At 39.8% G+C, this 12,849-nt stretch overlaps 1 protein-coding gene across 3 annotated transcripts in view; it reads right to left on the bottom strand.

Annotated features, from left to right (window-relative positions):
• trappc9 (trafficking protein particle complex subunit 9) overlaps nt 1-12,604 on the bottom strand; it is a 192,056-nt gene extending 179,452 nt beyond the window's left edge. Inside the window, exons 1-8 of one of the 3 annotated variants that reach the window (XM_029513913.1) lie at nt 12,537-12,604; nt 10,999-11,591; nt 8,318-8,463; nt 7,527-7,652; nt 6,349-6,375; nt 5,113-5,234; nt 3,324-3,449; nt 1,732-1,948 (exon numbers count right to left, since the gene is read on the bottom strand). In XM_029513913.1, the coding sequence (XP_029369773.1) occupies nt 1,732-1,948; nt 3,324-3,449; nt 5,113-5,234; nt 6,349-6,375; nt 7,527-7,652; nt 8,318-8,463; nt 10,999-11,582 (1,348 nt within the window). In that variant the 5' untranslated portion in view covers nt 11,583-11,591; nt 12,537-12,604. The remainder of the gene's footprint in view (nt 1-1,731; nt 1,949-3,323; nt 3,450-5,112; nt 5,235-6,348; nt 6,376-7,526; nt 7,653-8,317; nt 8,464-10,998; nt 11,592-12,536) is intronic. The other 2 variants (XM_029513914.1, XM_029513915.1) reach the window with 2 other exon arrangements.
• Between the last annotated feature and the right edge of the window lie 245 nt (nt 12,605-12,849).

Consider the following 12,849-nt stretch of genomic DNA (forward strand, 5'->3'; position numbering starts at 1 on the left):
TCTCCCTCGGAACAACATATGGACGTCCCTGAGCTTTTTTTACTCACTGTGAACGCTGTCCTTTGTGTAGCTAATGCTTGTCACTGAGTGGCTGCGATGAGCCAGGGTCAAGAGTCTGCAGAACCATGAGACTTATCAGGAGGGCCTTAGCAGAGAGTCGACAAAAGCACAGGTCATGGTTTCAGCTGGATCTCTTTTTTGATCAGAACGCTGGCATGAATGCAGAATACCCTGAAGGAGCACTCTTGAAAAGAATGCAGCTGGAATGAAGCCATGCTATTCATCTCGTTTATCTATTAGATATGTGTTTACTCTGCTGCCACTCACTGCTTTTGCTCTTTGAAAGCAATCGATTCAGTGAGATTTTCTACTTTTCACTGACATAAAATTTGCTCTTCTTGACTCATGACCCTTAAAAAAAAAAAAGGCCTTGCTGTTATAAGATGACAGAAATGCTAGTCAGCTCCCGCACATTCAGTTTTTCTTCTTTACTGCCTCATTACAACAAATGGTGGTTGGTACATATTCAGCCAACAAAAAAGCTCTCTGCAGCTTCAGAGCTAAAATCACATCAAGGATAGAAATTCTAATATTTTCTTGAACTTTTTCAGCCTTAAAAATGCCAAATAATATGATGGATGCAATGCTTTATGAAGCCGGCAGCCAAAACGAGAGCTTTGGTCTTGGCAAAAAAAAAACTTCCAAGTAGTAAATATACAGTCTATATATTGTATCATTGTCATTTGGTATTAAAGGTTTTATATTTAATATTTAAGGAAACTGAAGCTTTAATTATCAAGCAAAATGTCAAACATTTTCTAGTTCCAGTTCCATATTGGGATTTTGTTTTCACTGCTGCTGTAAAATTGATGGGAAAAAAGCATCATCAGTGATGAAAATTTAGTTTTGAAAAGGCGATTTCTCAGCGTTCAGACCTCATGCCCACAATATTGTGGAGTTTTCAAGTACCTAAAACAGAGAAATGCCACTAAAGTAGGTATAGTTTGACAATTCCCACCTTACCTTAGAGTCTTTACGGGCAAAGTCCTTTAATGAAGCACAATGCTGTTGACGGTCCCTGACTGGGTCTCATCAGCATACTCTTCCAGTGATGAAAGCAACATACGTAACTAAATAAAAGTGTTACTCAACTTCATGTCTTTGTTTGTGTGTTTGTTTCTGCGTTTCTGAAGTGATGCAAAAAACCGTCAATATTTATCTACGGATTTTCTACAGCAAAACAGACAATGTGCTTCCCGTTTAGCCTGGATGGAAATTGCTTCTAATAGGAAGCTGAAGTGCACATTTGGTTGCTTTGGTGAGCAAGTACTCTTAAGGCCTGATCGCAGTAGCTAAGGTTTGAGTCCAACCTGCAAACCTGTTTTTGCTCCCTAACTTTCATGGCTCTCTCTCTCTCTCACCGTTTTTAATCAAAATAAAGGCAAAAATACCCCCCCCAAAAAAATATATAATTCAGCATGCACACTTTTCATATGCCATTTTGAGATGAAAACATAGTAGTGAATGTAGCCTGGAACACACTGTATCTGATAAGAATGTGAATAGTTTGGTGACAATGTGTCTACACAAAACAAACCAGGAAACTATTTCATATGTGGAAATCTGTTTAAAAATGCGCTTTTGATTTCTTCATATTAGTATATAACACAAATATCTAGATAGCCCCACACACACACACACACACACACACACACACACACACACACCTACCTTTACTGAAGTCCTTTGGATCCAGAGACAGACTGTATCCTGGCAATGTCTCCAGCAGGAGCTTGTAGCAGGCCCTCCAGCCGGGCTCAGGGATGGTGGGAGCTACACACTGCATCGCTGCAACACGCTTGAAAAACGCTGACTTGCGGTGAAAACCGATCAGTTCGTACAGCTCGGACAGAATACTGTAGCGCTGGATCTTTTCCTCCTCTGACAGCTGTAGTTATGGAAACAGGATTTCATCTTAAAAAGGTGTTTTTCTTATTGTTGTTGAATTGAAAATTTGAACTAACCTGTGCAGAAAGCCATAAGAATAAATAATTTTTAATAGCAAATTGAACTTTTTTTGTCCCTGACAAGCACCTGAACTATAATTTCATCATTCAGATTACAACACAATAGAACACAAACAATTTGACATGACAATAAAACATAACATCTGAAGTTAAGATACAATGTGGTTCAATAGAACACAATATGACAGAACTAACCCCCAACCTTAACCCAAGATTATACAATACGTCATAGTATACAATAAAACCTTATACGATACTATATGATGTATTTAGCTCTTCCAGAAAAATATTACAACACTCACCAGGCCATCATGCACAGATTGTAATAAGGCATTGACGAAATTCATGCTAAAGAAGATCACTTTTGGACATTTCATTTGCAAACATTTTCGCCCAAAGGATCGAACAATGAGGAACAATGTTAAATCATGCTCTAAGAAATTTGAAGAGTTACATGTTGCACATAACATTTTTCTCTCTTTCTTGTATATACTGCATATGAAGAATTAGTCATGACAGTATAAAAACAAATTGCTGTCAATGACTGAAAGACACACCCACAGGAGCTGTACCATGCATGGGCGCACAAAATAGATGCAGCAATATATATATATATATATAAAATCCTGTTTGTAAGAACAATTCAAACATATTTCTGAGACAGAGGGTTAGAGAGCCAATAATTGTGAAGTAAGAACAGTGTGGAAAATATTTTCTTACAGAGAGTGAAGTGACAAATTGAAACACAACGCTATCTAAGATGGTATGATGCATGAATATCTTCACTGAGAAAACTAATTACATTATTAAGATGTAATGCCAAGTATATTGAGATTTGAAATTAGAGAGACATAAATATTGCTTCTACTGCGGGAAATTTTGGTCACATGAATTGATTGAATTCATTCACAACACTGTGAATCAATTCAAATAAAATGTATTTCTATAGCGCCAAATCATAACAAAGTTACAGCAAGGCTCTTTGCACAAAGAGGAGGCCTAAATCAAACTCTTACGGATTTGTTAAAGAGACCCAACATATCACTCCAAGAGCAAGAACTGGGTGAAGGTCTCAAGGAAATCTTCCTTTGAGAGGCAGGAACCTCGGGCATCGGGTTGATATCATGAAAGGGCAAAGATTTGTGTGAAAGAAAAAGAGGAAAAGTGTTTATACAAAAAGGTAATACTCTTAGGGTAGGCGAGTTCTCTTTCAGTGATCGATGGGTGCTAATAGCAAGATCGCCTGCAGTCACCCTGATTCATCCCATGCAGCCAGAAGAGATTCAGAGAGTATACCTGTCCCAGGTTGATGTAAACGGCATTCTGTAGGAAGTCGGAAGCCTCCCTGGCCCTCTTCTGGATGGCAAGGACCCTGACTGCTTTCACACAGGCCTCCAGTTCGATCACGCCTGCATTCTTATACTGTGTGCAATAACAGGAGGAGCAGAGGAGATGGGGGTAATTAGTCAACAAGGTGTGCCGTGACCTCTACAACCCACCTATTATCAGAGTATCAGAGGGAGTGTTCTTTTCATTAACATATGACCACCCTCATTAGTTACTACAGATACTGAGATCACAGACAAGCACGATAGCACGATAGCTCCGACCCCCACAAACACATTTGCTCATCTCTCTGCGATTCATAGACGTGTTTGTGTCCACTGAAAACTTGAACTATGGCCACTCAGGTGTCTTGTCATGCATTTTTCTTTATCGCAACATCCCTCAACTTCCCCCCATTTTCACCCTCGTTGTCTCCTTATTAAAATTCAATTAACATCTGAATGGCTATGTGTTGGGATGTAATTTCATTCTGAATGAACTAGTTACAGGTAAAAGGGCTAAGGGAGGTCAGTGCAGAAAGGCAATTATAATAATGAAGATAAAGCACAGGACGGCTTCTGAAAAGTCTGGTGGCATAATGAGCCCATTCAGCTTTCCCTAAGCTATAGCGATACTTTAACACTGTTCTTAGAGACGTTCTACAATACAGTAATGAAAAAAGGCCCCATTCACCCAAGGAAAAAAGTCCATAACACTTACTGTCAGATTTTAACAAGTTATGGCCAATGGTATAAATAGTTTCTTCTCCAGAGTTAACGCAGGTTCGCATCTATTGTTTATACGTCTTGTCCCCCTATAGAGGTCAGTAATCGGCATTTGCTGAGAGGATGTGCTGGTCTGTTCCTGCTCAAACATACTGTTATCAAGCTGTAAAAGCTAATTAAATACTGCCCCCTGGTAAAAGGAATAAGTATTACAATATGGACCAGTCTGCCTACCAGGGATACTTTGTATTAAAGAAACCTAAATATAACGACTGTCATATGACCATGTGTAAAGTTAGTCAGAGTCCAATTCAAGATTGTTATGACCCCTTTTGGAGCTCTGGATGGCCTGACATTGAGGGTACTATTCTGTAATCAAATATACCATAATCTGTCAGACTAAATGTGAGAGCTATTGCAGCACTGCATCATCACTTCATCTCTGATAATTTCTGATTACAGCCTTGGGGTTGTTGTTCCAGTTTTAAACTCAAGGATAATGTGTCTTTGAATGTATGGTTCCTAAACTGCAGAACGTTTACAGCAAAAATGTTCACATTTTTTGAGTTACAAGATAAGGCTAATTTTCCTTTTCCCTTTTTTTAAGCCCATCAAAAGGCTTGATCCAAGCCAGTAGATGGAAATGTCCAAAAATAAAAAAAATAAAAAAAAAGATTTTTACAACATAGTTTTTTTGGTTGTTTGGGGTTTTTTTTAAGACCTAAATTTTTAAATCTAAGTGTATGAGCTCACAAGACCTTGTTAGGTACATACAATGAAATGTGTTTCAGTCATTGTAGCCAAAGTGGAACAATAATTCACTCCATTATAGTGTACAATTTGTTATATCATATTTTCAGTGCCTTCCAGCCATGTCAAATTATTCAATTTATACAATTAATATGACATCAGTATTTGACTTATCGTGTATTTTATCATGTATATTCTCAAGTCATGTGAGTCCTGTCTTTTTGTATTCCACATCTGGACAATGCAAATGTACTAGATTTTACTATTTTAGAGTTGCTAAGTACCTTTCCATAGTAGGAGATGGCTTCTTTGTATTTCTCAATAATGTCCTCAGGACTCAGGCAGTTCTTCGCTCGCCCAATCTCAGTGCTGGTGTCTGCACTGATCCCATTGGCTGTGAGGGCACCTATGCTCAAAAGACGATGGTAAAAGGTTAGTTTAAGAAGGACACATGGATAACTGTTCATTGGTCTATTGCACCACAAAGGGAAATGAAATAATAAGAGTGGCAATGAGAACATGGGGAACGGTAATCTCCCTGACTACCACTGTCACATGTATACTATATATTTCAAACAAATGAAAGGCAGATATGCATCAGAGATCCTTTAGGAATCTGAGCTGATAACAAGTAAACTATGTAAAATGTTCTGAGGCTTGTACACTGTCCGCATAAATCTGAGGCCCATGAGATGGACCAAATGCGGTTTTGTGTCCCAGGCGGAGACGGGCTAACACACAAATGTTTTCAAAGCTATTCCAAGGTGTATCTCCTGGCCAAATCTGATTAGAATACAAATACCAATTGAGAATGCGTCACCTAGCAACAGGGCTGTGCCCAGCAACACTGAGGTGCTGTCACTATGACAATCGTGTGAATAATGAGATACTGCACTGCACTATTTGCTGGCTAAATTGCAGATACAACATAAGAAAGAGACACCTTAAACAATATCTGCACAGAAATGGATAAAGTGATACTTTTGAAAAGATGAAATGAGAGAATATAAATGTACCATGTGATTTATTTAGGCAACAGTAATCATTCATCAAGCAGGACATCAGCAGTGTGCACCAGGTAAAGGATGCCACCTGCTGGTACTTCAGTTAAATATTATAGAAAGATAAAGAAACTATATTTTCAATTGTGTTTTCCATTGAAGGGAAGATAAGAATGGTCGAGACAATGATGGCTTGATAAATAATGGGTGAAGGAGGGCCATTCAGAGCCTTCAAGTCTTCAATCATGTGGTAATGTGATACTGATCATCAAAAATTTGACTGTGAGAACAGGTACAAGAGGGGAAAAAAGTGTCTGCAAATCAAATCAACACAGAGAGGACACTACCTGCAATAGGAGGGGGAAATAAAACGTCAGGTGATTTTCAAAATAAAGCACAAGAAAACGAACATTGTGAAGACGTGCGACAAAGAATGGCGCAAAACGAAGGTCTACTGCAACCACGAGCAAACAGGAAGGTGGTAGTCTACAAGAGCTTTGGTGGTTAGAAATACCATACCTGGGTCAATGAGAACCTCCTGAGCCCCTACAGACAGAGAGAAAGAATGCAGATTCACTCCATGACGCAAGGCGCAATGTTAGCAGTGTTAGTCTGCGTCTGCTTCAGCTCTTCAACAAATTAAGCTAAACAAACTAGGCTCTTAGCATGCAATTTAATACACCAAAACAAATGTAAACTGTAGGAAACATTTTTAAATATACCAATAAAAAGATATTTTAAAAATAGATTTGTGTGTTTTTGAAGCTGCTGGATGAGGGGTTTCCTTTTTCTCCAAATGCCTTTTTTATTTTATTCTGAAAGAATGATAATAAAATTTAATTTTCCATCCATCCATCCATCTTAATCCGCATATCCGAGGTTGGGTCTAGGGGTAGCAACTTCAGCAGGAAGCCCAAGACTTTCCTTTCCCCAGCCACATTCACCAGCTCTGACTGGGGGGTGCCAAGGCGTTCCTAGGCCAAAGAGGAGATATAATCTCTCCACTTGGTCCTTGGTCTGCCCCAGGGCCTCCTCCCAGTTGGATGTGCCTGGAACACATCCCAAGGGAGGCGCCCAGGAGACATTCTAACCAGATGCCCAAACTACTTCAACTCGCTCCTCTCAGTGCAAAGGAGCAGGGGCTCTGCTCTGAATTCCTCTCAGATGACAGAGCTCATCACCCTATCCAAAAGGGAGAAGCCAGCTACCCTTCTGAGGAAGCTCATTTCGGTCACTTATATCCGCGATCTCGTTCTGTCGGTCATTTAATTTTCATCAAGTAAAATTATGTATGGTGGCATAAGCATGAAATAAACCACATTTTAAAATAAAATTAGCTGCATCACTTAATTTTTCTGACCTCAGTTCATTCAGATGTCATGTTCTCCGTAGTTACTTTTGGAGTGCATACATGCATATGCAAACACATGCATACACATACACTGATACAGCTCAAGTGAAGATACACCAAGCAGTAACATTTACATCCTTTTAACACTGTTCAAAGGATGTAAATGTCAGAGGAAGCAGATGTTACATTTTAGTACAAGTAGCACTCAGCAGGGTAAATAAGAGAAGCTTCAGCAGTTCATCTTGTGTTGTCCATACACAGGAAGTAGCTTAACCGTGCAAAGTTCAGTAATGTTTGAGTCGACACGTTATCCCATCCAGACCGCTGCTTCTGTCAATCTGCTCACCTGGTCTGTGGCGTTTCCCTGCGTCTGCTGCCTGGGACATACTCAGCTTGCGTCCTGGCGCCTTCCCTGCTGTGCCCCCAGGGTAATGGAATATAACAGAGGCTGAACACAAACCTTCCAACGCAGCTGCAGACAAATATGAATAAACTATGTTTATTTCCATTTTTATGATCCAAAAAACTAACATATACACTATTGTTGCTTTCGCTACACTTTTACAGTATCTACTCTGCAAATGTTTTTATTCATATTGAGTAGTGTGGTAATGTCTTCTCTTCAACTTTACTTAATTTCTGTCCTACTTTTATTTGTCCTTGTTGTCTGAGTCTCTGTTGTTAAACTATTGTTATACAATCACTATTCTACTTGTGAACATTCAGAGATACGAACAGACAGAGCCACACATTAAAATTGGGGAGTGTCTGTACAGGAAAACATACATCAAAACGAATAAAAATGATCATTAAGGCCTTCATTTTAGATCAATTATTTCAGTGCCTGTTAAGAGTTTCCCTGATAAGATTATGAGATAGGTTAAAAGTTATCCTGACTCATCACAGTTGATAACCTCTTCTCAGTTGATAACCTAATCATAATTTTTGATTTTTCATATCATAAGGATATTTTGGTGCTCTATGTCTTGCCCTATGTCAAATGTCAGCATTGATTTTGCTCAGAATGGTAATGCAAGTATTGCTGTTATGTTGCCCCATAGTTATCACAATATTAAACACTCACTTCAGCAGGTAAACAGAGCTATGTAGTAATAGGCTCCCATTCTTGAGACTTACCACCCAGCCAGAGGAAGTCATTTACACCTCTGAGCAGCTCCACAGACATGTGGTAGTGGACCAGGGCATCCTGCAGCATGCCTGCCTGTAGACACAAGTCCCCGACATGCTTCCTCATCCGCCCCTGGCAACGCTTCTTATAATGCCTGAGGAAGAACAACAGGGGAGAGCGAGAGACAAGTTTTTTCTGAAAACAGCCCAGTGAATATGGAGGCACAAATTCTTGAAAACATACACAATTTCAGCTGTTAAATTGTTTCATGTTCACTGTTTTGCTTTGTTTTTTTTATTGCTCATCTTCCTGCCTGTTATTTTGTCAGCAGGGACTTCAGAGAGGAGACTCAGGTGGATCTTAGCATTCAGCTACACAGTAGATGCATGGGAGTGAGAAAGGACAAGCTGAGAAGAGCAACAAAACGTCAATGACCTGACTCTTTGGTCTTGCAAAATAATAAAAGGTGCTGAGGAAGGGGCAGCGTCACAGGGACACAGGGAGACAGAACTGTTTGGAGGAAAAATAGGATCCTATCGTGCAAGACACCAGAACTTTCCAATAGAGTGGGAAGGTCATAAGGTGGATCAGCGGGTGATCGCAGAGTCAAAGTAACACAAAGCCATGGACAAAGTTTCCTCTGTTGTGTAATCTAGAAGGAGGGATACGAAAATCTACAGAAACATGTACTCTAGTCAATGTAAATCTGATTAAAAATTCATACTAATATTGACTAGCTACTTCTAAACAACCACAACAACAACAACAACAACATTATATTGGTTGAATAAATCTAAAACTGAGAAATTTACAAAGAATGTACCCAGAATTGAACTCAATCTTTGGGCTTCTTTTCAAATCTATGTTTTTAAGTGTAACTCCAGGGCTATCCCTAGTTGGTATATAAGATTTATTCTCATGCCAAACTGCCCCAAGCCACACCCAGTCTCCTGATGAAGGGAAAAGTCTCAGCCAGATGTATTGAGCCATATAGTGACTCCACACTATGAGCCCTTCTTTTAAAAAGACCATACCAAAGTTTTTGTGCGATAGCCCTAACCCTAATCCTTTTTTTGTATGAAGTCACAAATAAAATTTTTAACAAGATGATGGCACACTTGAAGGTGGCCACTAATTGTATTTAATTTTGCATATATGTATGTATGTATGAGCATCAGGTAACTCCATCTATCAAGTTCTTAATTTCCTTCTAATTTGGTCAGTTTGATCACAGCATAATTTGCACTTAATTAGTACATTATTAAAGCTCATATATAGTCTAAAGATAGTTTTCCATATTATCTCTGATTAGAAATTGGGTCTTGGTTCTACATTAATACAACGTAAGTATAAAAAAAGTCTCAGTCCACAGAAAATGCTTACAGAATGTATTCAGAAACTGAGCCTTAAAACCAGCTGTGAGGACTTCTGGAACTTTGTGATGCCACAGCAAAGTAGTCACTGCCCTTGGCGCCGCCGCCAAAACCCCTCCCACTGGTTTCTCTGAGATTTCACCTGAAATCTGATGGGCCATTTTATTGGCTTTGCACAATTATACAGTTTTCTTTGTAAGTAGAAAAAAAGCATGGATTGCGCACTGCTACGAATGGCAAAAGTTTAAAATTGTAAACACTGTTGGAAAATAAGGAAATTAATTCCCCAACAATACCTAATCAGCTGCACTACCACTAAGTTTGAAAGACTAAAGCTTCCATCAGCCCTTTAAGGCACAGATTATAAAGAGGTAGCACTGTGTGCTATCAGCTATATTAAAGTATCAAGGATGAGCTGAGGTTCAAACAGACAAACAGAGAGACAGATACATGATTACAAGGCTCAGGCTCAGAGTGACCAAAGGTACACTGTGGCAAATGGATTTGGTTGTAGTAAAATTAAATTTGATATGTTATAAACATATGTATGTACATCAATAACAAAAACACAGGTATGGTCTTTTGACTTCTCTCTCCCTTTAATACACTACACATGTAACAGTGGAGTTCTCCAAACTGTAACAGTGTCACACAAGACTGCTGACATTTGTGTGCAAGTATACAATGGATTGTAAATGTAGTCCTGTAACTCAGGCCTCATATCCACCCACTGAAAAACCCTTATGATATAATCGATGTACGTTGTGATGAATTTTGGTGAACACGTGGCATTTTTGGTTTACACATTTGTCTTGCTGCTGTACATTCTTATTTTGTAGCTGATTGATATTTTGGCCTGTAACTTCAATCAAAACTTCTTTAAATCTGTTTGTGCATGAACTGTGGAGCAATGTGGAGGAGCGATGAGCTTGGCTTGGGGTCATGAGCGGTATGGCTGTTTTGTCACGGAGCAGAGCTGAAGCTTTTGGGATTGGCATGGGCTGATTAATGAATCAAACATCTCACCTTTTCACACCCAACAATAAACTCACAGGACAGTATGAAAGAAAAAAAAAAGAAGAGAGACAAATAAACCAAGGCAAACAAACGAAAATGAACGCAGCAAAAATCAACAGACAGATTTTTGCGAAGACAGGCTGATATGTAACAAACAACTTGACACAGAAACAAACACACATTCAGAATCAAAAAGGCAGGATATCACATTTACAAACTTAAATGACCATTCAACCACCCCTTGACCAGCCTCTACATGTTAAAGGGCTTTTGAAAACAAGTAAAAGAGAGCAACTCACCTGCTATCTGTGTCCAAACCCACAAAATCTTTCTTCTCAAAAGGGACACACAGCAGAGGGATCTTGTCACCAGACTTGTCTGTGGCCCGGTCGAGCCGCTTGGACTCAAGAACTATAAATATGGACTCCACAAAGTCTTCCACTCTCTTCTCGACATCTGAGCAGTCTTCGAAACTGGGGTAAAAGGCCACATCAGTGCGCTGCTGCTCTGCAATCTCCCCCTGTAGTCCGAACACCAGCAACCGCGAATCATACAGCGTGGAGCTGTACACTTCCTTCTGGCCATGGAAGCGCTCAGCGGTCTGAGACCACTCCTTGGCCGAGCCACAGGTGGTGATGGCGATGAGCCCCACCACCTTGCGGTGCGTCTGGAAATCGCCCCATTCGTTGTTTTCAGGCAGGTAGTGGTGACGGTAGCGGATGTAGAGGAGACGCTGTGAGTCCCTGATGCTCACCTGGCTCACAGTAGCAATACGTTTGTAGATCTTGAAGAACTGGTCCTCGGGTACTATGCCAACAGGTTGGACCACCACAAGCACTGTCTGGTGGTCCTCAGCACTTTGCATGTAGTCTGGGACACTCATCTTCACTTCCTTACAGGAGAGAAAACAAAAAAATTGTAACACGGCTAGTCATATTCAGTTTTGGTTCACGAACTGATAGTGAACCACTTTCATCTCGTTCTTTGACTATTCCTAAATTTCTTCACAAGTTGCAGCGCGAATGAGCCATTATAACCAGGACGTTGTTTCTAGTAAGGGATGCTGCTGTTTTCTGTTAGTGATGTAGATGTTTCAAAACCAAAAGGTTAGTGAGAAAACCAGTTGAGTTTGTCGATGTTGCACTTTGCTTGAACTTAACCTCTGCCATTCATATATTTCAGCCCAAAGACGGATAGCTGGACAGAACCACTGGAAACCAATAAAATGCATAATGACAAACCAAGGGAGATTTGAGCATTGATACACACACTTTTATTAAAATTATAATATTATATTATTCCTATTAAGGCCTATTATGTATCTTCCTGTTTTGGAAACAGTGCACACTACACACAAACACCTGCTGGGGTGTGTAAATAACTCTCAGCTGTTTGAATGAAAAAAAAAATGCAACCGACGGCCTCAGGATATACACTGGATTGAAAAATATGAGTCTTTAACGAAGATATTTTTTCAACATCTAACGTTGCATTAAAACGGCTTTCTTTAGCAAACATTTACAGTGAACAGCATCAGCTTTAAGTGGCAGCTAGCAAGATTATTACAATGAATAGACGCGACGAAAACGGTGTGCGAAGCAAAGCAGAGGCTGTGAACTCTGTAACATCGATTTAGATAGTTTAGACAGACAGAAACGGCTTACGATAAACTACATTATTCACACAAAACACCTGTGTCAGCGAGCGTAGCATAGCTAACTATTCTCTGCTAACTATTCACTGCTCACACACTCACAGCAGCAGCGCTGACAGGAGTAGCCGCAGTCAAATTAAGTCTCTTTCACACCTTTTCGTCACATATATGACTTTAACTCACCTTTACCTCGCACTTTCCAGTCAAAATTTCAGTTTCCTTCCTTGGATCTGGGTTTAGTACCACAAACAGCTAAACTTCCGCTCAATATTTTCATATTAAAACCACAGCATATTAGGAACATGAGTATCGCCTTACAGAATAACTGCTCTGGGCTTTTATTTTGCAACCAGGGTGGTGATTGCTTGCTTCCTGTTGTCGTCTTCTTCTGCTGCAGTCTGACGCGCTGCACCTCCAACCAAAGGAGAAATTAGGTACTGCAACTGAGTAAACTCACTCATTCACTATTGAATGTACTATGAGTTCTTCATAACTG

The sequence above is a fragment of the Echeneis naucrates genome, chromosome 11 (assembly GCF_900963305.1).
Source record: "Echeneis naucrates chromosome 11, fEcheNa1.1, whole genome shotgun sequence".
Lineage (NCBI taxonomy): Eukaryota > Metazoa > Chordata > Actinopteri > Carangiformes > Echeneidae > Echeneis > Echeneis naucrates.